The sequence below is a fragment of the Pteronotus mesoamericanus genome, unplaced genomic scaffold, assembly GCF_021234165.1.
Source record: "Pteronotus mesoamericanus isolate MK-2021 breed Mesoamerican mustached bat unplaced genomic scaffold, CSHL_Meso_final contig_263, whole genome shotgun sequence".
Taxonomy (NCBI): domain Eukaryota; kingdom Metazoa; phylum Chordata; class Mammalia; order Chiroptera; family Mormoopidae; genus Pteronotus; species Pteronotus mesoamericanus.
Window position 1 is genome coordinate 9,070,859 of NW_026555112.1, and position 23,207 is coordinate 9,094,065.

General features: G+C 33.7%; 1 protein-coding gene across 5 annotated transcripts in view; it reads right to left on the bottom strand.

Moving 5' to 3' along the window:
• SCYL2 (SCY1 like pseudokinase 2) overlaps positions 1-23,207 on the bottom strand; it is a 56,445-nt gene that overhangs the window by 22,365 nt on the left and 10,873 nt on the right. For all 5 annotated transcript variants that reach the window (XM_054574647.1, XM_054574650.1, XM_054574646.1 and 2 more), the window contains exons 2-10: positions 21,021-21,225; positions 15,013-15,170; positions 11,936-12,080; positions 6,104-6,253; positions 4,724-4,945; positions 4,168-4,284; positions 3,460-3,585; positions 2,131-2,307; positions 350-472 (exon numbers count right to left, since the gene is read on the bottom strand). In XM_054574647.1, coding sequence (XP_054430622.1) covers positions 350-472; positions 2,131-2,307; positions 3,460-3,585; positions 4,168-4,284; positions 4,724-4,945; positions 6,104-6,253; positions 11,936-12,080; positions 15,013-15,170; positions 21,021-21,197 — 1,395 coding nt within the window. In that variant the 5' untranslated portion in view covers positions 21,198-21,225. The remainder of the gene's footprint in view (positions 1-349; positions 473-2,130; positions 2,308-3,459; positions 3,586-4,167; positions 4,285-4,723; positions 4,946-6,103; positions 6,254-11,935; positions 12,081-15,012; positions 15,171-21,020; positions 21,226-23,207) is intronic.

Here is a 23,207-nt window from a genome sequence, read left to right on the forward strand (position 1 = left end):
TTGATTCAGCATGAACAGCTATGAGTCATAAAGTCTTCCTCACATTGGATTTACATATGTACCTCTCTGAAGAAGCCATTAACTGGTCTTGGGTCTACTTTTGAGATTATACAGGGGAAGCTAATTCTTCCATGTGACAACCCTTATGCTATTTAAAAGTACTGTTTATGGAAAAAAGTTAAGACTGGGTACATTTTAGTAACAGTGTATAATGCAATTCAATGGATTAATATACACTACTGAGTTTTCTACAAAAGATTTTATGACTCAAACCCAAATGTACTTTACTTCATTCTTCTGCATTAAGAATCAAAATAATCATTAAAGAAGAAAAAGTCAAATATTATACCTGGATCTGAATGGAAGGAGCCTCTAGTGCTCTGTAAACCATTGGTAGGACACTGTTCTTTATCTCATCAGGAGGAGTTTTGGTTAGTAGCAAATCCATTTTTTGTAAGAAAATTAACAAAATCTGTGTAGAAAAAGGGAACAATGTATTAAAGTCCAGAATGTTTACGTGGTTTTTATGTATGCCAAAATTTAAAGTATCTTCTAAAGAATAAGTTATGTATTTTGACACTCACCATGTTGCTAGCCTGAGGGCATGGAAGACAAAAACATACAAATCAAGTCTCTTACATTTCTGGAAGCAAAATATTTAATAACTGCTCTCAGTTTAGACATTTAAGTAGAGACCAATTTCCTAACTCTCACACATCTTCATTAAGATCTCACTCACCCACAAGTACCAGCTACCTGGAAAGCAACTGGGTAAGAAAACAAAAGTCTGAGGGCAGCAAAATCACAAGGCCTGGAGAAGTAAATTCTACCACTCGGCTTCTGTGAAGCTCAAGAGAAGAAGAGGTAAAAGAGAAGAATAAAAATGACTGTCAGGAAAAATTCTAGAACTAAACATTACAATTAATTTTTCTACCTAGCTGCCACCACGTACCTAAATTATAAGGAACAAACTGCCCCTTCTGTTGTTGAAGAACACTTAGTCTTGCCAAAGCTCAGTTAGTATTTTTCAGAAGGAGTTTTTAGCTGGACTACTAAGGGAAAAAAAGAGTCCCAAAGAATGGAGGCAAATAAGAATTCGAATAGTAGCTCCTTAGGATACCATCTTTACTGACACACAGCGTAGTGAACATGTGGCTCCACTACTTTCTCTCCTGACATCTTAACAGTGTTTCTTTAATTCTGCTTCAAAGCCTGCCATTCCCTCACCGGCCCTTTCTGTGAGTTCCTAGGAGTTCCTAGAAACGGCTAGCCGTGAACTCCTTCCTACCACAGACTTCCTTCTGTTCCCCTCCTTTCAAGGGAAGGACGGCAAACAGCTTGCCACAAAACCAGAAAATCAGGTAGCTAATAGTTTACTAATAAGCTATTGTCATGTAGTGGCAGAAGCATGTAATAATACTATGTGCCAGAAAATTTCATTTACTCTCAACAACCTCTTTCATTTTGGAAATGAGTAAAACCAAGGCTTTAAGAGAGTAATGACTTGCTCAAGTAAGGACATAAAGGACAGTTCCAACCCAGGTATATGACTACTGCTCTTAAATCCAAGACTACCCTAAATCTGGCAAATAAATATTGTAAGAGACTCTACATCAGAGACTATGTTTTTCACTAACAATACACACATGTTACTTTTGGGTACTGTAAGCATTTTCCCTTTTCTGATGAAACTATTCATTAACAATAAAATAAAGAAAAAATACTGGCATAAACCATATTTAAATCAAAGATCCTGAATAACAAAACAAAAAGCAAAAAAAAAACAAAAATACTCAGATGTATAGGAGAAATATAAACACTTCTTTTTCGAAACCTGTAACTAAGGTAAGGCCAATGGGAACAGTATAACACATGCAAAATCTCATTACAATTTTCTGAGATTGCAACTTATGAAGAGCTGCAGACATTAACTTGGAAAGCTCAATTATAATTTTAGGAATGGTTCACTTCAAACATGCAAACAGAAGACTAATGGAAAAGAAAAGTTTCTTATACTTACCTCAATTTTTAAAATGTCAGATATCCATTCCTTTAGTTTTCGATGATCGTCATCATTGATTAACACCACTGAAGACAGCAGATAAATAGGAAAAATACCCATATACATACCTGTATTGGCTCTTGCTGTTTAAAGACAGGGCCAAGTTCAGGTAGAATTAATTTGACATATTCTTCTTTGGTGCATTCTTCAGCAATCAGTAGAACATTGGGCAAAACAAACGGTACCATGTCAGGATTTACAAATTCTGAAGTCAAACAGGGCAGAATTCTCTGCACAATGACACGCTGAAAGGCAAAAATGTTTTCATAAAAATAATTTATTTCAGGTCTTCAGTAGTAACATAGAAATTAGTTTAAAATTTCCAATCCCTTTGGATAAGGTGACGATATAATTTATGGTTGAAAGTGTGAACACTTTTAAGAGTGAAATGGGATGCTATTGCTAATCATGCCAGGACAAACGCATCACTTGGAAATGTCACAGATAAAACGGGACATATAATCACCCTTCCTTTACAAAACCTTCCCTAATCAGTCTTCACAAATGTTTTTCCTCTTAATTCTTTCATAACTTATGATTCATACCACGCTATTTAAACACTGTCCTGTATTTTTCATTGCTGTTTCATGCACAATAACTCTATTTACACTTACTGTAAGGGCCTTGAAGCAAGAACAATTTTTGTTTCCTCTTTATTCTCCATAGCATCTAAGTAAAGGGCTGAACAAGCAGTAATCAATGAATATCTGATAGATTAAACACTGGAAATAATTTTGTAACCAAAAATTATTAGTTTTCCAACCAGTGGTTTCTTTAGCATTCACAGTGTTTAAACTATATTATTCTCATGGCTTAATAAGTGAGAGAGGGGGTGTTAGAGGACCTGGAGAGGCTAATATCAATATAAAAGTACCCCTTAAATGCTGGTGAGACAGTGAACTCCACAATGACAACTATGGGCTTCTCTTCTGACATTTTACCATTCTAATTTTTTAATGCTATTTAATTATTTTTGAACAATGCAGAAGAAAAGGTCCACTGCCCTGCCTGGGTGGCTCAGTTGGTTGGATAGTCATCCCATACACCAAAAATCTGAGGGTCTGATTCCCAGTCAGGGCCAATACCTAGGTTGTGGGTTCAATCCCCAGTCAGGGTACATATAGGAGGCAACCAATCCATGTTTCTCTCCCACATCAATGTCTCTCTCTCTCTCTCTCTCTCTTTCTCCCTTCCTCTCTCTCTAAAATCAATAAAACGTATCCTCAGGCGAGGATTAAAAAGAAAAAAAGAACGTCCACTAAACTTTGGGCTTCAGCTTTCAGTCTTTTATAGTTGTTAAATTACACTTACTTCTTTGAAAAAGTTATTATAGCAAGTCAAAGTAAACTTTAAATTCTAAAGTCCTGACTATAATAAGAAAGTGATCAATAACAAACCTTGGGCAGTTTTGGTAGAACCTTTGGCAATCCTTTAAAAAACTGTGATTTCTGAAGATTATCTCTTTGGAATAAGGTATCAAAATACTGCAGTGTTACTGCACCAACATCATCAAAGAAGGGAATCTAAAAACGGGAAAACAATATTATTTTAATAAATATTAAAATACAAAACAAAATACAAATACAAAAAAATATTCAGCATTTAAAATAATAAAGATCATTTCTTCAAAATTCTAATTATAAGAATCAGAATAAAAAAACCAATAAATTATTTTTCTTTCCAAGTTCAAATTTTCAGAATCAGTACCTCTGAGTTGGCAGGAGTAGTATTTTCTTTACATAACTAATAAAATATTAAAAGATAAAGTAAAATATCTTAAAAGTATAAAGAATATAATTTCTCTATTAAAATCCATGCTTATATGAGTGAGTTAGAGGGCTATGAATTCCTGCAGTGTCCAAAGTTTCTGCACATCTAATTGTGACTTTTAGGACGCTTGTTTATTTGAAATCTTAATTTTGTATCAGAGTAATTATATACATAAATTATTTAAATGTTTAAGAATAAAAGAAGCCAAGTGTTTAATACATTCAAGAATAGAGGTATTATCTGGGGATTACAACTAAATCTTGTTTTAGAAGCAGTTAATCTAACCGACTTTTTTGTTCCTCCATCAAAGACAGGAATTCATGTTACCAACTCACCTTTGTCATTTGATCTGCATCTGGTCTCACAGTTGGAGTTACATTTAACAGTAGTTTTACATGTTCACGGACTTCCTCTGGTATATTTGTAAGTGAACTAGATCCTAAACGACTCAACTATTCAAAAGAGTAATAATATTAAATATGAGTATAAAATATTCAGATATACATTTATATTGTCAAGTCCACTTAAGAAATTTACAATGTACTCAGAAATATATTTTTAGATTAAAACAAATGGCTAATTCTACTACTGTACAATAATTGAAACACCTATCTTTTATTACCTGAAATTGCCTCTTTTCCTAAAACAAAATGTCCAGTATTTCTGAACATATTTCAATATTCAGTCTAGTAAATACATGTCATGATTACAATTGTAGAAACAAACTTTAATCCTCATTAGTTACAGAATTACTTTTTTAAAGATGATTTTATGCAAACTTAAAATATAAAACACTCATTTCATAGAATTTTCTGAATACATTTTAGAAAAAAATAGTCAAAGAAGCACTTAATACATTTTTAATGCAAATAAATACTTAAAGGTAAATACCTGATCCAACTGCCTACTGAAACTCTTGTAAATATCTTGCTTGTTAACCTCAAATACAGGTTTCCCTTTGTTAAATACAGCATAAATGACAGTTCCTAAAGAGTACATATCACTGGCTGTTTCACAGCTCACAGAAAGTATGTATTCAGGAGCCAAATATTCAGGATTTGGAAGACACAATGATGGCAAATTTGGGTCCCATTCTTTACAAGGAAACTTGGGCTATAAGACAAAAAAAAAAGACTTTACAATTCAAATATTTCAAGTTAAAGCAGGCCTCTATCAAGCAGCAACAATCTAGCTTTAAATTCATACCAGTCATGCAAGTAAAAACTGTCATCCCCTCCTAAAATTCCCAAATTCCCAAATCTAGAAGGTACATAGAACAAATTAAGAGATAACAAATGCAACTCTTTAACTTTGGAGATAGGGGACCTCTCTTCCAGGAGACAATCATCATATATCATACAGTATGAATATGGAAAGGTCTGGCCTGTTTTATGACACAAGAGGCTTCAAGTTTTATGGGCTCAAATAGATTATTGTTTGAAACCTTGTTCTTTCACTAATTAGCTATGTCATTTAGTTAACAGGTTCAAAAGGTTGCTGTAAGATTAAACAAATGTAGGAAAATCAGACCTAGGACAGTGCTTCACCCACAGTATATAATCAATACAAATTCCTTCTGTTTCCCTTAAAAATGTTTACTTAAATTACAAATCTATTTCAGGATAAATCAAGGTCCCTTTAACAACTACATACAGTAAGGACTTAAAACATTGCAGCATCTCCCAAGGATAAATAGGCAAGTGTCATAAACACTAAGTAACAGGAGTTTTGGAACCAGAAAGACTGGATTCAAATCCTACCTCTGCCATATACCACCTGCCGAACCTTATTCTATGAACCTAACTCCCTTGTCTGTATTTTTCTTAATACCTCACTGAATTGTTTTGAGAATCAAGTAAGTAGATACAAAAAAAAGTGCTTTAGTAAATGTTATCATTGTTGTTGTTCTTATCATGCTCCCTAAAGAAGATTCTGTGGTCTAGTATGTTGGGGAAATACTGCTGGCGGTTCACAATGTTTGTTAGTGTATTTGACATTCTAAGGGGAAAAAACCTTAACCCAAGAGTTCTCAAATCTATTTGACTCTAACATCTTTTTCTCAAGTAACATTAACTAGTGTGGAATTAATGAGCTCAAGAGCACTCTTAGATACAATAAACTCTAAAAATTTTCTATACATTTAAACATACCATTGTACCACACAGCCTATTTCTACACATTTATCAGGCTTATAAATTTTCTAGTCCATTCCCAATGCAATCACAAATTTTCATAGCTTTTAAAAAATTAGAAGACTAAAACCTTCATTACCTCTTGTTCAGAAGGATTGGTAGATGATACACAAAAATCAAAACCCATTATTTTCCAGGCTCCACTTTTATTCAAAATTATATTTTCAGGTGTAATATTTCCATGAACCATTTTCACACTGCTGTGTAAAAATGACAACCCTTCAGAAACCTGTAAATGGAAAATAACCAGACATTTTTACATTACATAAAACTCCTTTCAATTACAATAATGAAATGTCTCATAATTCATAATTGCTCCTTCTCCCAGCAAAATACTTTTTACATGTCAGGTAACAAATTTTATCATAAATGCAAAAGTGTAGATTTTCTCAGTTGCCAGGATAAATGAGGCAAAAGCAAGGAAAACAAAGTTATAAAACCAGAATAAAACTACTTATCAAGTTCTTTTCTATATGCATATAAGTAAAAGAAAAGATAATACAAAAGCACTTTGCTATCAAAATTTTCTCATTTCCGGATTTGGAAAAGAAGAAATCCTTGATTCCTGATTTACAGATGGTAAATATGCAGAGATACCTCTGTCAATTTGATTCTAATTCTTAGTATTTGTATGTACTTACACTTCATATTGAAATTCAGTTTTTCTGAGTAACACTGTGCTCAGTTTTCAAATATTAACTAATGTTCTCCCATTCTCACATTGGATTAGTATTTGTGCCTATGATTACCATGGAATTTGTTAACCAAAAATTGAAGACTGACTGAATTTTGTTTCCAAAAACAAAATTTTGGCAAACTAGTGCTGACTTTCAACTCCCTTGGTGACTGCTTTTAGGTTTATTTTACTGGTCCCCCCCTTATCATCCCCCAACCTCCTGGACTCAGTGTTTCAACCTTTCAATATTCCATATACTCTGTCTCAGTGTTCTCACAGCTTTGAATACCATCTATAAGGTGATTACTCTCAAATACTCTCAAATCACGCTAAAGTCCAGACTTGATTATCTGACTGCCTTCTTTACTTCTCTCTTGTTGAATTGTTTAAGCATCTCAATCTTGGAACAATCCAAAACTGAGCGTCCCTACAAGTCAAATCTTTCCTCTTGCACTCTGTCCCATAACAGTTAATGGCCACCTCATTTTCCCAGTTGTTTGGGACAAAAACCTTTGAGTTATATTCCACTACACTTTTTTTTATATAGCAACTCTATCTGTAAATCTCAATAACTTCATCATCAAAATATACGTACTTAGAATTTGATTGTCTCTTACCACCTTCCCTACCCTGAAACATCATCTCTGGACTGCATTACTGTAGCGGCCAACCTATCTCATCTTTGCTTCTGCTATTACTTTACTACAGCAATTCTCAGCCAGTGTGCTGCAAGAATTTTTAAAATATGCAATACCTGACTATTTAGTAAAGAGCACTGACCTCTTTCCCCTTAGATGGTCAAATTAAAAAATAACAACAGCCAACACAATAGCTATCCAGTGTGAATGAATCAGCAAAATTTTTGGTGTACCACAGACTTTTTCTTAGTTTATGTGTGCCATGCGATGAAAAGGTTGCAAATCACTAATCTATTACCTAGTTTAATTCTCAATACAGCAACTAGAGTAATTCTATTAAAACACAGCCTAGACCACATCACTTTCAGACTCAAACCTCCCAAAGACTTTTCCTCTTTCTCAGTGAAGTCCAAAGTATTTCTCTGGCTTTCAGGGCCTAGGAAGACCTAACCACTCTTTAACTCTCTGCCTTATCTCCTGTTAATCATCTTCTTGTTCGCTCTGCACCACTCCAGGTATTTCACTGTTCCTAGAACACATCCTGCAGATTCTGTCTCAGGAACTTTGCCCTTGGCTGTTCTCTCTGCCTAGATCATTCTTTCCCCTGGTATCTATATGGTTTGCCTCTTTGCTTTATTTCAGGTCTTTACTCAAATATCCCACTTGCAGTGATAGAATGCCAGACTGCTCCATTCAAAAGTGCAACTCCCTTTTCCGTTCCATCCAAATTATCCCTTCTTCCCCCTTCATTCTTTTGTTCTCCACAAGTACTTATCATTATAATCTAATGTGCTATACGTTATTGTCTTTCTTCCCCCATGAGAGTGTAAATTCCAAAAGGCAGGAATTTACCATACTTTCAGCACCCAAAACTATGCCAGACATATAGGCGGCCAGAAAATATTTGCTTAATAAACAAAAATGAGAATGAATTCTCTAAAAACTCCCTTACAGCTTTCAACATGAAGGCAAGCCAACAGTTAAGAGTGTAGAGTACTACTTTAAAAGATATCTGGATTCCTGTCCTCACTTCATCACTTACTAGTCCTGCAACTTTGAGCAAGTCACTGAACCTCTGCACGTCCCAGCTGGTGAATTATTTCAAATGATGGAATATCAGCTTCTTAATAAATGCAGGAAATCATGTTAGACTCCATACCACTCCCAACTCCCATCGCCAGAGTAAGTCATCAGGGCCTATTCTATCTCTTCATAACTTCACTCTGTACCTCTAGGCCTTCCTATAATGCTTGACCAAGACTTTCTTTTTCTTAACTATCATTATTTTTTGCATGCAAGCACTATGCTAAGCACTTATAAATTTGCATATTTGATTCTGAAAAATAACCCTGTATAGCAGGGATGATTTCCCTTATGCTTTCCCCACCCCAAAATTCTACTCTTCTAGAATGGCATCTCTAAAATGTACATTAGACCAAGTCATTTACCTGCTTAAAATCCGTCAGTGTTCCCCATCACCAATATGACCCTTTTCTATGTTTTCAGTTTAATTTTTCACCACTCCCCAAAATACAATCTGCTACTTCTAACTGCCTGAATATTCACCCTAAGTGACTAGTATGATAAGTAATTAGGAGCTTAATATTTTTCAAATGAATGTTCTCCAGCTCTAACACATTTGAATCCATGAATTTCATGTAAGATTTAATTTTTAAAAACACATATCCCTCAAATATAATTTATAAAACATGTTAAGGTTTTCTAGCCTAGAAAACTTTTCCTAAATTTTTAAGGGGGAAAAAAAACCTCACTGTACACTTATTGTATATTTCGGGCACTAATTTGATAGGTGCTTTTACATAATTATCTCAGTTACTATTCACAACCACTTTGTGGTTCTAGGAAAAAAGTTCAGATGTTTACTACAAAGCTGCAGTGTGGTACTGGCATAAAGACAGATATTTAGATCAATAGGACAGAACAGGAAATTCAGAAATAAACTCTTGTACATATGGTCAAATGATTTTCAACAGAAGTGCCAAGGCCATTCAATAGGGAAAGGACAGAAATTTCAACAAAAGGTGCTGGGAAAATGAAATATCCACATGTAAAAGCATGAAGTTACATGTTAAAACATACAGAGGGGGGCAAAAGTAGGTTTACAGTTGTGAGTATGTGAAACACAGAGGCCCTGTATTATTATTTATTATTGTATTATTTTTCCATATGAAAACTGTAAATCTACTTCCCCCCCCCACCCTGTACATAAAAATTAACTCAAAACAGATAAAAGACCTAAACGTAAGCCCGAACACTGTGAAACTCTTAGAAGAAAACACAGGAGAAAGTTTCATGACACTGGATTTGGCATTGATTTCTTAGATATGACACCAAATGCAAAGACGACAACAACAAATATATAAAAATAAAATAATTCTGTGCATGAAAAGGATAAAATCAACAAAATGGAAGAAAATATTTACAAATCATGTATCTGACAATAGGTTAATATCAATAACATAAAGGACTCCTACGACTCAACAACAAAAAGACAAATGCCTGATTTAAAAATGGGCAGAAAACCTGAATAGACATTTCACCAAAGAGCTTATACAAATAGCCAATAAGTACACGAAAAGATGTTCAAATTCATTAACCATTAAGGAAATGCAAATCAAAACCACCATGAGATATCATCTCATTCCCATTAGGATGACTACTATCAAAAACTAGAAAATAACAAATGGAGAAATTAGAACCCTTGTGCATTATTGATAGGACTGTAAAATGGTGCAGCTGCTATGGAACACAGTATGCTGGCTTCTCAAAAAGAAAAAAAAATGGATGAATAAATACTACAACATGATGAACCTCGAGGACATTATGCTAAATGAAATAAACCAGTCACAAAAGGAAAAATACTGTATGAGTCCACTTATATAAAGTACCTAAAGTAGATTGATAGAGACACAAAGTGGAACGGTGATTGACAGGGGCAGAGGCAGGGTGGACAGGGGAGTGTGGGAGTAAACTGATCAGTGACCACAGCTTGTTCTGCAAGATAAAAGAGGCCTGGAGACGGATGGTGGTGATGGCTGCCAACAATGTGAACGGACTTTATGCCACTGAACTGCATGCTTAAAAATGGTTAAGATAGTAAAATTTATGTTATGTGCATTTTACCACATTAAAAACTATATACTGTTAAGAGAATGAGATGAGCCACAAACTGGATAAAACACGTATAAATCAAAGGACTTGTAACCACAAAAGAACTCTCAGAACTCAATAATAGAAAACAACCCATTCAAAAAATTGGCAAAAGATTTTAACAGACTTTCACCAGAAAAGATATTCAGATGCCAAAAAAACATACGAGAAGGTGTTCGACATCATTATTCATCAGAGAAATGCAAATTAAAACTACAACGAAATACCACCGCACACCTACGAGAATGGCTAAAATTAAAAGAAGCAACCATAATACCTTTTGGCAGAAATCTGAAAAAAATGAACTCTCAAGCACTGCAAAGGGCATAAAAAATGGTACCACCACTTTGGAAGACATTGTCAGTTTCTTAAAAAATGAAATACATGTATACACACCATTTGATCTAGCCATTCCAATCCTACGTATTTAACCAAAAGAAATGAGCATATGTCCCTATAAAAACTTACACATGAATGTTCACAGCAATTCTATTTGCAACAGTCAAAAACTGTAAACAAGCCAAATGACCATCAACAGGTAAATGCATAAACAAATCATGCTATGTCCTTACAATGGACTACTACTCACCAATAAAAAAGTATTAATACATACAGCAATATGGATGAATCTCAAAACAATTGGCCAGACCAAAAAAGAGAGTACATGTTTTATAATACCATCTATAAAATTCTCCAAAATACAAACCAATTCATAGTGACAGAAAGCAGTTCAGTGAGAGATAGAAAGATAAGAAAGAGCAGGGGCAAGGGATTATAAGGGGTATGAGGAAACTTGGCACAGGGGTGGCGTCATGGATATATGCATCATTATTTTGATTGTGGTGATGGCTTATAAACTTATAAAACAGTATATTTCAAATATGTGAATTTTTTATGCCAATTAATAATACCTTCATAAAGCTATTGAAAATAATAAATAGAATTATCTCTGTCCCCAAGGAACTAAGCTTAAATTTTCTCTATAGAGCTGAAGATATTTTGCTAAGCAGGAAAAGGAAAAATTTTTAAATGTGGACATATATGAAATGACTAACTGTATCTCCTGATGGCTATTAAATAATTTCTTTAAAGATAATTTATTTTTATTAGCTACCTTATTATTTCAACATAATATTTATGAAATACATTCACAAGGTTTAAAACTCAAAAATATCATAAGGGAACCACCCCATATATCAATTAATAACTGCCCTTCTCCAAAAGTTACCAATGTTATCTTTCAAACAATTAAAATATAATTTAAGCGTAGAAAGAAACTATAGAATATTCTGGCACAAAGAAATAATTTTTAAATTACTGAAAAGATAAAAATGTTTACATAAAGTAGCTTATATGGCTAATAAGTTTGAAATAGCCAAAAACAATTTTGAAGAAAAAAATTCCACATGATAAAAAAAATACATACCTGAAGCAAACCATATTTGGTTTCTACATCATAAAGTTTATAATCCTTAATGTCTGGAGACACAGGAGAAGGCAGATTTTCCCAGTTACCTAGGACATTAGCTAAACTGGCAAAAACTGGTTCTGCACAAAATGCCAAGCAATCCCTGTTTTAAAAAAGAAAAACATTATTCACTATCATTTTTTCCACATTATCAAAATGAAATATACATAAAAAATTAGTGGTCCTACTAAACTATCAACAAGAACACAAACTATTTTAGATTCATTTTCAGCATGAATATAACAACTTAAACCAACAGAACAAAGTCAGGTAGCAGTATATATGAATTATACTGGATAAATCATTCAACAGTCTTTTAAACTAAGTGTTATAACAGTTGTCATACTTTTTTTAAAACTTAAAGTCAGGAAATAAAACATTATTTCAACTGTGCTTTTTGAATGACTCTCAAAGAATGACACTCTCTAAGGAAAACCAATCAACTAAAACATTGTTACATTGTACCTATGATATTATCCTTGTTTCTAAGGCTATAATTTTCAGAATATGCTCCAAGGAATTTACAGATTTTTCCCACAGATGCCTCTGGGTAAGAGAAGTCAGAAAGAGGGACGGGGGTCCAGGTCCCCATAGCCAGTTCAATCAGAGCATCTTTGCCTTTATCTACTTTATATATCGCTTTGAAAGGTGTCAGAATTTTTATATCTTTAAAACTACTGCTCTCTGATGTGTAAGAGTATTTAGAAGTAAAATGTTAGATATCAACATTCGATAGCTTTATAATGATCAAGAACTCAGACTTTGAAGACAAATACCCAATGTCAAGTGCCAGTATCCCTATTCCTTCACAAAATGACTCTTGACACTGTGGGTCTAAGCCTCACTTTGCCCATCTGCAGAACGGTGATAAAAGACCACCACAAGGGTTACTGTGAAGATCAAATGAGATAATGCATGTAAAGTACATAGAGCAGTGACTAGCATGTAAACTCAACAAATGTGTACTATTGCTATTACAATTATCAAGCCTTTGAGACTCAAGTCCTAATCATTTTATGTCTTGGGTTTAGGCTCTGGCACTACAAGGAACCTATAAGGAACTGTAGTAAAAAAAGTTGTACCAAGCCATGTGTGGAGAGTAACTCTTTAAAGGCAAGTAAAGGCAGTAAAGCCCTTTGCCGTTTCATTTGTCCACAATTACCTGAGTGACTTTCTTTGCCCTTGAATCCAGAAAGCATATGCAAAAGCTTGATATATATATGAGGGCTAAAGACAGAACTGCCTCGGTTGAGGGAGTGAGTCACACAGTCCTGTCTGCTTGGTCATCATCAAGGATGCTACCTTGTTCTTAACTCCTACACCAAGCTCATTAACACAGCAGACACACAGCTGTCATTTGCTGAGCTGTACCAGAGGAAAACTGCACACATACTCTCAAGTCTTTTCTACAGTTTCCTAAGATTCCCAGTACTCATTTATTTTAGCAACTCTTATGTTTTTCCTCTTTTGACCCCCCAAATCACCCTTGGTCACATCAACATCTGTAGGATTATTCTTCAAGCTCAGGAGGCCTTATTTTCATGAGCCTTCATGTCCACTATCATTAAAGTCACATACCAGAAGGGCTCTGTCCTCTCTCAAGGACTGCCTCCCCCAACCACAGCTACTTACTAATTATTTGATCTCCTATTTTTTTACTGCCTCCACTAAATCTAGCTTCCCAGTATTTTTATTCAACAAATTCTAAGTATTTTTCCTGAGTACATTTGATTCCTTTCTCTTCTCCAACAACCTCAATAGTAACTGTCACCCTTACTACCTTTTACTGAGCAAACCTTCATTAACCCTATAGCAATCATCATGGGTTTTACTTTCTTGCTTATGTCATAAACTAAGGGAAAAAATGGAAAACCGAGTCTTTATAAACTCATAGTGTGAAGTCACTTAGTACATTTTAACCTTGTTCTTTTTATTTTTCAAGATTCAAGACTACTCCTTCACTACCTTTTCCTTAACTCCACATTCCGTGGCCCTCTTTAGCCACTATTAACCTATTATCCATTTTCTACTTAAAAAAAAAGAAAAAAAAAATCTAAAGTCCATCTAACATGAATGGTTTCATTTCCCCTAACTTCAACCTCAGTATCACAATTATCCTCCTAAAAGTTTCTACAAGTTCCTATGGGACTTTATTCACATATCTTGTATGCTGGGCTCCTTTATACTCATTTTCTAGCTTCCAAATTGCCCTCTTAATAAAATTACTGAACATCAATAACATCCTCTCACTAGTCAAATAGAGTAATGGAGTCTTCTCAGTCCTTACTTCCTTTTTATTTGATGGTCCCAATATCAGTGAGTCCTTTCTTCCCTCCTTTGCATTCCATGACAAACTGCCAATTTTTCTCCAGCTACATGACAATGATCCCTCCAGCTTCCTTCCCTGGCTCTTCTTTCCCCTCTGAATTCAAGTTCTGCACTCTGTGCTCTGATCTTTATATTCACATTCTTGAAAAATTCATTTTTTTCATGGTTTTAATTAGTGCCCTAATGCTACCCAGCCCCATACACACCACCGCCTCTGGGCTTTGATCCGGATCTATTTTCCCATAGCATATTTCTTTTGGATAATTCCAGTTTCATCTCCACATTCCTAATTCATTAAAAACTGAAAATTATTTTTTTCCTTCCCTAAAGGGTTCCTATTTCTATGAATGTTAATGCAATTCTTACAACTTAACAATAAAGATGTGTTAAAAAATAATCTTAGAATTGCCTTCCTTTGTAATTGTCAATAAATCCCTAGTCTGTAATATTTAAATCACTACACTAGAAGCTGCAGGGACAGAGAAAAACATAAAACATGCGTCCTTCCCCCCTCAAAAGACTTAAAATATAATGGTAAAATATATGTTAATACAAGTTAAAACAACAAAGCATTCTGATGAGTTGACACAACAGTCAGTTTTTAAGTATTTTTCAGGCAGTATACTGTATAGACAGATTTCATATATGAAGTTATTTTCAACTATTTGTTTAGGAAGTCCCTTATATAAGTTTTTATAAAAATTTACCTGGATTCTTCTAAAGGATGCTGGACAGTAAGAAGTCGAGGGTGTCGTAGTCGAGTTAATTGTTGGACTCCTCGTTTTAGAGAATCAATGATTTGATCCTTTTCAAATTTTTGATATTTGTCAATCAGCTTTTTATCAAAGACAAAAACCGCCACTTCCTAATAGAAAATTGTGTAAATAATTTTAATCAAGAATATATACAAGTAATAACATTTTATTTGTGTCATAATAGTCGACAAAATCTAAAAACGATTATCATAAAAATTTTAGTACCATTTTAATACTTTTCTGATATCTAAAAGTTGGTTTCTCCATGATCAGTAAACCTCAACATTTTCAAAAGTATGAAACCCAGAGCCCTCATTTAGGGAGAACACAGGAAAATCTCTGTATCTGCACTCTGGTACCAGAGGTACACATAAACCCTATTTGGTAATTTCTTCTATAACCAGAATTCAAATAAAAGTTTGAATGTTTAAAATTTCAAAATACCATTCATAATGATAACCCTGGAGTATACTACAAAATTTTGAAATGCTTCTTAAAAAATAAAAGTATGTACATGTCAGGAAGTGATTGTTTATATTCAGACCAACTTATAAGCATCTTTTGCATACGAATAATGTGTGATTTCCCTCTCCCCTTCCTCCCTATCCCCATCTTGTTATGGGTAGTAATGGGAATGGTTACCAATACAGGAAGATGTTTCCCTCATTGCCTCTCCTTGAGGTCATTCATAGCTTATTTTATATTACTAAAATCACACATTTTCCTTGATTGTCATCTACTTTCATTCTCTCTGTTACACAAGGAAAAATAGTTCCCATTCAGTTACCCAATCTTAACAAATCAGTCAAAATATAGCCCTATTGGTAGTGGATGTATTACCAATGCTAGAACTCCATCATAAATGGAAAGAAATCTGATAAAGCTGGAAGCAAAATCAGCAAGGATCAATCTAGCCCTCCAAAATTCTTTGAAAGATATTCTTCCCTTTTTTATTAAATTTATTGGGGTGATACTCATTAACAAAATTATACAGGTTTCTTGCAAAATTGTGAAAAATTACATAGAATTTTGCACAATTCTACAACACATCATCTGTACACTGAACTGTGTTCACCACCCCAAGTCAAGTCTCCATCTACCACCATTTGTTCCCCCTTCACCCTCTTCTACCATCCCACTGACCTCCCTACCCCACGAAAGATTTTTAATGGCTCTTTGAGAATTTCTATAAAAGTCTCTTTCGAAAACTCCTAATTAAAATCTCCTACTAAACTATCAACATCCAAGACCGTATCTTTTCTTTTTATTGCTGCTTTTTTCTAATTATTCTTTGCCACATTATGATTATTGTTTTTGCAACTTAGCCTAGCTACCTAATCACATAACAGATATCCACCGCAGAATTCCAAACTAATAAATTTCTCAAATACAACTTGTTTTAAGTTGGAGGCTACACACATACACACATACATACATACATACACACACACAGTTGAGTTAAGGATATTAGAGAATTTGGTCTTTGAAAAGAGTTAACATAAAGGGACTATTTAGTTACTGAATTTTAAAGTCCCATTCCCCAAGCATCTCTATACTTTTTAGGAATTATTCAATTCTAGAAAACAACACTATGAGACAAGTTATTATCTTCAATTCACAGATGAGGGAATTGTGAAGAAGATAAATATATTATCTAAGATTTCACAACTGGTAAGATGAAGAATCAAGATTCAAACCTTATCAGTCTAACCCTAGGGCCCACATTCTCAGCCAAAACACCATTCTGTCCCCCCCAAATAACACATGGTCAATATATATAAAGTACTCCAGTAAAAGCATGACATATGCCTTCAGGAAAACAATCATTTGAGCGAGAGCTTTAAATAGCACTCATACATAAATACATTATCTTACCTCTTTTGATCATTATGAGACACAGGACAATTAAGTGCTAAGAGTATTATGTACTATTAATTTGAACTAAAAACAAATGAAGTTCAAGTTCCTATTTCACTATTTATGTGCACAATCTTATTTTAGTAAGAATTCTTCTATAACACATTTTATAAATGCATCTAATTTAAATCTGTTTATTTTTTCAAGATGTTTTAAGTCTTTAAAAAAGACCATATGAAGTGGCTCTCAGGCTCTTGCACTTCCACCACTCTTGAGGAGGAACACTACAGGTCATAAGGAAGCAGCAGCGACGCAAAATCTTCTCTCAGATGTTAATTTGTTTCAGGTCAAAGATGAAAGATTCCTACATAGGTCAGAATAGGTTATCAACTATCTTAAAAATATTTTCTTTGTCCTAGTTAATTAAAATAAACAAATTTCAACAATTAAATAACCCATTAGGACTCATACCCACATCCTAAGAGAAAACTCAGCCTGCACCTCAAAATCTTTCTTCAGAATAGACTATCATCTAATTTCTAATTTGTGTTCTCCTTCTAGTAGTTCATTTCACTATATTAACCACTCTGCTAATACATATCACTTGTGTATAACTCCTGCCACCTTATATGCATTACATATGAAGGAAAAAAACCATGCCTACTGGCAGTCTGTAAATCATGCCGATTAGTAAAAGATAAGCAATTTCTAGAAGGCTTTCATTATCTTGAATCAAAATCTTTTTAAACTTTTCATTATGAAAATCTTCAAACATACAGAAAAGATAATATAGTGCGATCATCCAATATAAATATACCTTCCACCTAAGATTCAACAACTGTTAACTATAAATAAAAATTGAGGATCCTTTAAAAATGTTTCTTGAAGACTTGCTGTATTTATTCCATTTTAAGATCCAGCAAGCTTACTTACATGTCATATTATTATTCCTTCTCTTTTACTCATAATAGAAATTTATCCAAGCTGTTCAGGTGAGAAAAAGGTATTGGAACTGCCTTTTTGGAAAAAGAGAAGGTAGGAACATTTTAGCCCAGTTCACTAACCTATGGTTCAGAGTTATGGGCATATGTAAGTTTGGAAAAAAAACTTATCATCGATTTGTGTGCTGGTGAAGGATGTGGTTTTAGTTCTCACTGTTTTACAAAGGAATCCATTGGTACTTCCCTGCAGTTCTAGGAAAGCTTTGACAATCCCCAAGGGGCAATTATGTTACTCTTTCACTGCTTCTCAGAAGGAAGAATTAAGTTTTTGATTTATTGCTCCTACATGCCTTCCTTACAAACATTCAGAACTGGGAAGCTTATCTTACAATTATTTCAGTAATTATATGAGGTTAATGACTTTGAGCACAAAACAAATATTTTGCAATTGTGTGTTTATTTTTACATAAACATTTAGTATGTGAATTACACAATTTTAATAAAATCATGGCTTTCATTACATCTAATTTGAGCGTTCAACTTCACGTGACAGAATACTTCTCTAAAGATACTTCAGTGAAAATATGAAAATATATAGTTTTGTATGTTGATTATACTTCAAAAATCCATATATTTGTCATATTTATTTTTTAAAAAACCTCCTGATTGCATGACTAAATGGTATTTAAAATGAACCTCTCCAAAATGTCTGGTAACTTTGTCCAAAATTTTATGTGTTAGAAACTGTCAGTTATCTGTGTTAAGAGTTCATAAGAAAATAGTTTAAAATTATATGTATTTTATATTACTTTGGTGTCTGTGTGTACCATATTTCTCAATACTCATTATTAAACTGATACCTTCTAAAACCTTAAAAAAAATTGAGGTTCTTTTTTTATACAAAAATTATTAAAACAAAGTAAAAGCTGTATTTGGTACTCTACTGATCATTTATTCACTTCATATTCTTTAAAATATATTAGCAAAGAAAGTTACCCACTAAAAAGTATTTTTTCTCAATAGCCTATCTTTAAACAAAAAAATAAATTATTTATTCAAGAAACTAGTATTTCTAAAAATTGAGGCTGTATATATCTTTTGATATAGGCCTAATTTATAATTTTGAAAAGCTACTTTGCTTACTACAAAGCTGAATCCTTGCTAAAAACAAAATAGTTTAATAAAATCTAAGTTAATGTATACCAATATTTCTGCGGTTCCCTAACAGAGATCATAGCCCCCACTAACCTATCCCTCAGAGCCACTGGAGATGGTTTTTGAAACACAGAGGTTCCTTGTGATCTCTACATTATGGACCTTTCACGACTGCTACACATAGCTGGTGGCTACCATACTGAATAGCAAAACTCTACGTTATCTATTTCCTATGATTCCCTTTTAATAAAAAGGTAATTAAAAAGGAATTAAAACTTTTCAATTAAGGGAGAAATTTAAATGAGGCTTCAGTCCCCAGGTGGGTAAAAACTTAGCTATTCCTTCAGGGATTAGCCAGTAGTCCAGACAGGATAATCAGTTCTGCCCCATAAGCTGTGAAAGAGGGCAAAAAAATAGTAATAGTAAAAAAAATTCAAAACCATGCCCATAGAGAACACTGAAATATTCCAAGGCTATCTTTTTCCTCAAAGCAATGAACTAGGATGGGCGGGGGGTGCAGTAAAGCTTCCTAAGAGAACCCCGTTCTGACAGTTAGCAATTGAGTTTGGCTGTATTATTGTACAATATCTCATCAATTATCTATTACTTATGCCTTGTTCTCATGTTCTACGAGCAGCAATAGAAGCTCCAACATTATGAGAGGCTGTCAGCATGTGAACTACTAATATAAACACAAATACCTAGAACACTTTTCATTAAGCAAAAAGACACTGTTACATTAGCACATCCTTAATAAACTTTAGTAAATTTGGTGGGGTTTTTTCTTCACTTTCCCATTATATAACTGTAAAAGCAACTGGTGTTAGCGTTGGAGGTTGGTCATTTACAGACTTCATGATCTCAAACTTTGTGAGCTTTTTAAGGAGTCAATAGTCAAGAAATATACTTTGTGGATGAGCTTTTGGCGAACCAAAAGAGAACAATGTTCAAAAATGAGAAATCAATCAGCACTGAAGATACAGGCCAACTTTGGACTTAAATACTTCCACCAAATGGCAATGAAAACAAGATTTACAAGCCAGGTACAAACCACATACAAGCAATCTAACACAGTACCAAGATCCTCTGCTTCATAAAAGTATAATAAAAGCCAATTCAGTCTTTAGCAGACTTGTTTGGGAAATGAGCTGATTTTAGAAAAGTGACAAATAATGCATATCCACATTACATGACTGTGATAGTCACCAGAAACTATGTATGATCAAGTCCGTAAGTCTTACAATCTAAATGTTTCACTTGCAGGAAAGTAAAAGTGTTTTTGGAAATGGTGATTTTTATTTTTAAAGAACATATTTTGTACAGGGGCCTTAATTTGTAAAATTTAACACTAATGATCCTCCACATTTCTAAGAACAATCTGTCTCTTAAGTCAAATTTAAAATACTACTATTCACTCAAACTACTACTAACTAAAAGAACAATTAGTTTTAAAATAACTTTGAAATCAGTATACATTAAGACACATTATTGATTATACCCTACAAACATATTTCCTTCTGATCCTAAAAACTATCAGGTTAAAGACAGAAGAATATTAAAGAAGTCTGTTTTTTAGGAGGCTATAGAATAAAAGAGGGAATAAGAATGCACTAAATAAAAATGCATTTAAAGTTGGAAAAATTTAACTGGGTATTTTACCAATAACTTATTGACAAATATAAAAAAGAACATGACAATTTTTATTCTAAAACATACACATTGCTAAATATTAAAATCTACTACTACATACTCATTTGCTCAGCTGATATATTTATTTTATTAAATAAGCAAAATTAAGTTATAAGATGAGATCATATATCAAAAAATATATTTATAACCAGGAAATTCAGGGCATGTTTAAAAGCATTTGTTTTTATATGATTTCATTAGATGAAATGAGAACTTAAAAACTCATCAGTTTGGCATTTAATATAAAAATCCATACATGCACATTACGATACTTATTAGTGTGTGTAATTTTTCCAGTTGGACTCAATTAAAACTCACCTGTTTTGTTGATTTTTTTGTGCCATTAAAAATCTTCCAAGCTAGCCCATTGCCACCACTGGCAATGTGTCGACCAACATCGAATTCTCTAGTGACAGGATTTCCCATTACAGCACTGGTGACATCTGCTGTTACTTTTGTAACAGTACTCTTCAACTTATTAAGCATGGACTCCATGGCTGCAATATTGGGTAATTATAGTTGCCTAGAAACAAGGGGGATAGAGGAGCTCTCATCATTTGTTTTTACTAGTTTACACACTTAACGTGCAAAATTTAGTCTGAAAAGCTTAACATACCCATACAACGAGCAAAACAATCCTACAGAGAAAAAGCTAAATGTTGGTTTGGTCTTCTAAGAACCCAATGTAACTTGCATGCAAATTTACTTATAGGAATCAAACTGTTCCCTTCAATCTCAATTGTCACAGACCAAGGAGAAAAAGACATATTCACACTTGACACTGATATGACGTTACTCAACTATATAACTTGGACCCTTTAAAATATACAGTGGTATAAAGGGTCTGAATCTTCCTTCGCACTAAAAACAACACTATAAAATTTGAAAAGAGCTAATGCTATACTAAGCAATAAATTTATATTTTATAAAAGTTTGGTTCATTAAAATAATTGCTATTGAACTGTGAAATCATTTCAAAATATATTCTAAAAGAACAGTATTGATAACAAAAGGACAATAAAACATGCACAAGCAATAGGTCATGAAAAGATATTTAAATTTTTACAATTTCTGGCCATGATAGAAAAAGACTGCATTTACCCTCACCTTAAACAACCAGAAACTGGACAAAATATATGAAATAAACATTTTCAAACACTGAACAGGCAGCATAGGTTTATAACCCCAGTGAGAAAGCAAAATAACAAGGTGGATGAATCCTAGGACTGCCCCTGCTTTCTGCCTAGAGGCCCAATACAAACCAAATAGCGAAGAGCAGAATTCCAAGAAGCAGTTTAGCTGAATTAAAAAGTTGAAGAGACAAGCTGAAATTCAAGGATGCTGAAGTAGATGGGAGTTCTGGAACAGAATTTAAAAGAGAATGGGGAATATATTTTTGAGAGAGAAAGAGAGAAGGAAAGGACTGTGCTGACACAGATCTCCAGAAATTTGCATAGGAGTCCCCTTGATGCTTTGTTACTACTAAGATGCACTTGCATAGTGTGAAACTCCACCAGGTCGGATAAGGACCAACTACAGAGCTGTGAGCTGAATAGTTCCAGAGTTCACAGAGGGCTGCAAATCATTTAATTTCTCACCAGCGTGCCTGGAGAGTCCTTATTGATCATTAAAAGCATCAGTAGAAATACCAAAAGGACCATGCTTAACTAGTAGAATAGACAATTCTCAGATTAAAAGCTACTCTAAACCTGCCCTAACAAACTAAAAGCAATTCTCAAGCGGTCAAACTAATCACACATTACCTGGCCTACTAAAACGAACCCCACACTCATTAAAGGAAAAAAAAAATTAGATACTAAAACAAATGACATTCACAATGTTCATCATGCATTCAGTAATTATTAGACATACCAGGAAGCTAGAAAATATGACCATATTCAAGACCAAATTCAGTCAATAAAAACAAACTCCAAAATGATCGATTACAAAATTAACAGACACTAAAAAGCTATCACATGTCCATATATTTAAAGGAAAGCATGAACATAATGGAAGAAAGTGGAATATATTTTTTAAATCCAAATGAAAATTCTAGAGATGAAAAAATAGCTCAAATAATTCAGAAGATATAATTAACAGATTAGAGAGTATAGGAAAAAAAAGAAAAGATCAGTGAAAACTGAAAGTGGAGTAAAACACTGAAAAAAAGTCTCAGTGGAAATGTCATGGTCTAACATATATAACTGAATCCTAAAACTGAGGGGGAGAAAGAAGAAATAATATTTGAAAAACTAATGGCCAAAAGTTTTTTAAATTCAATGAAAACAGCAAGAAACGCAATGAACCATAAGCAGGATAAACATAAAGAACACCATGCCTGGACATGTCATATCAAATAGCTAAATATCAGTGGTTAAGAGAAAAATCTTAGAAGCAGCCAGAGAAAACAGGAAAATTATATATAGAGAGGAACAGAGATAAAAATTTTCCCCAGACTTTCCATAAGAAACTATGCAAGCCAGAAAACAACCGAATGAGTATTAA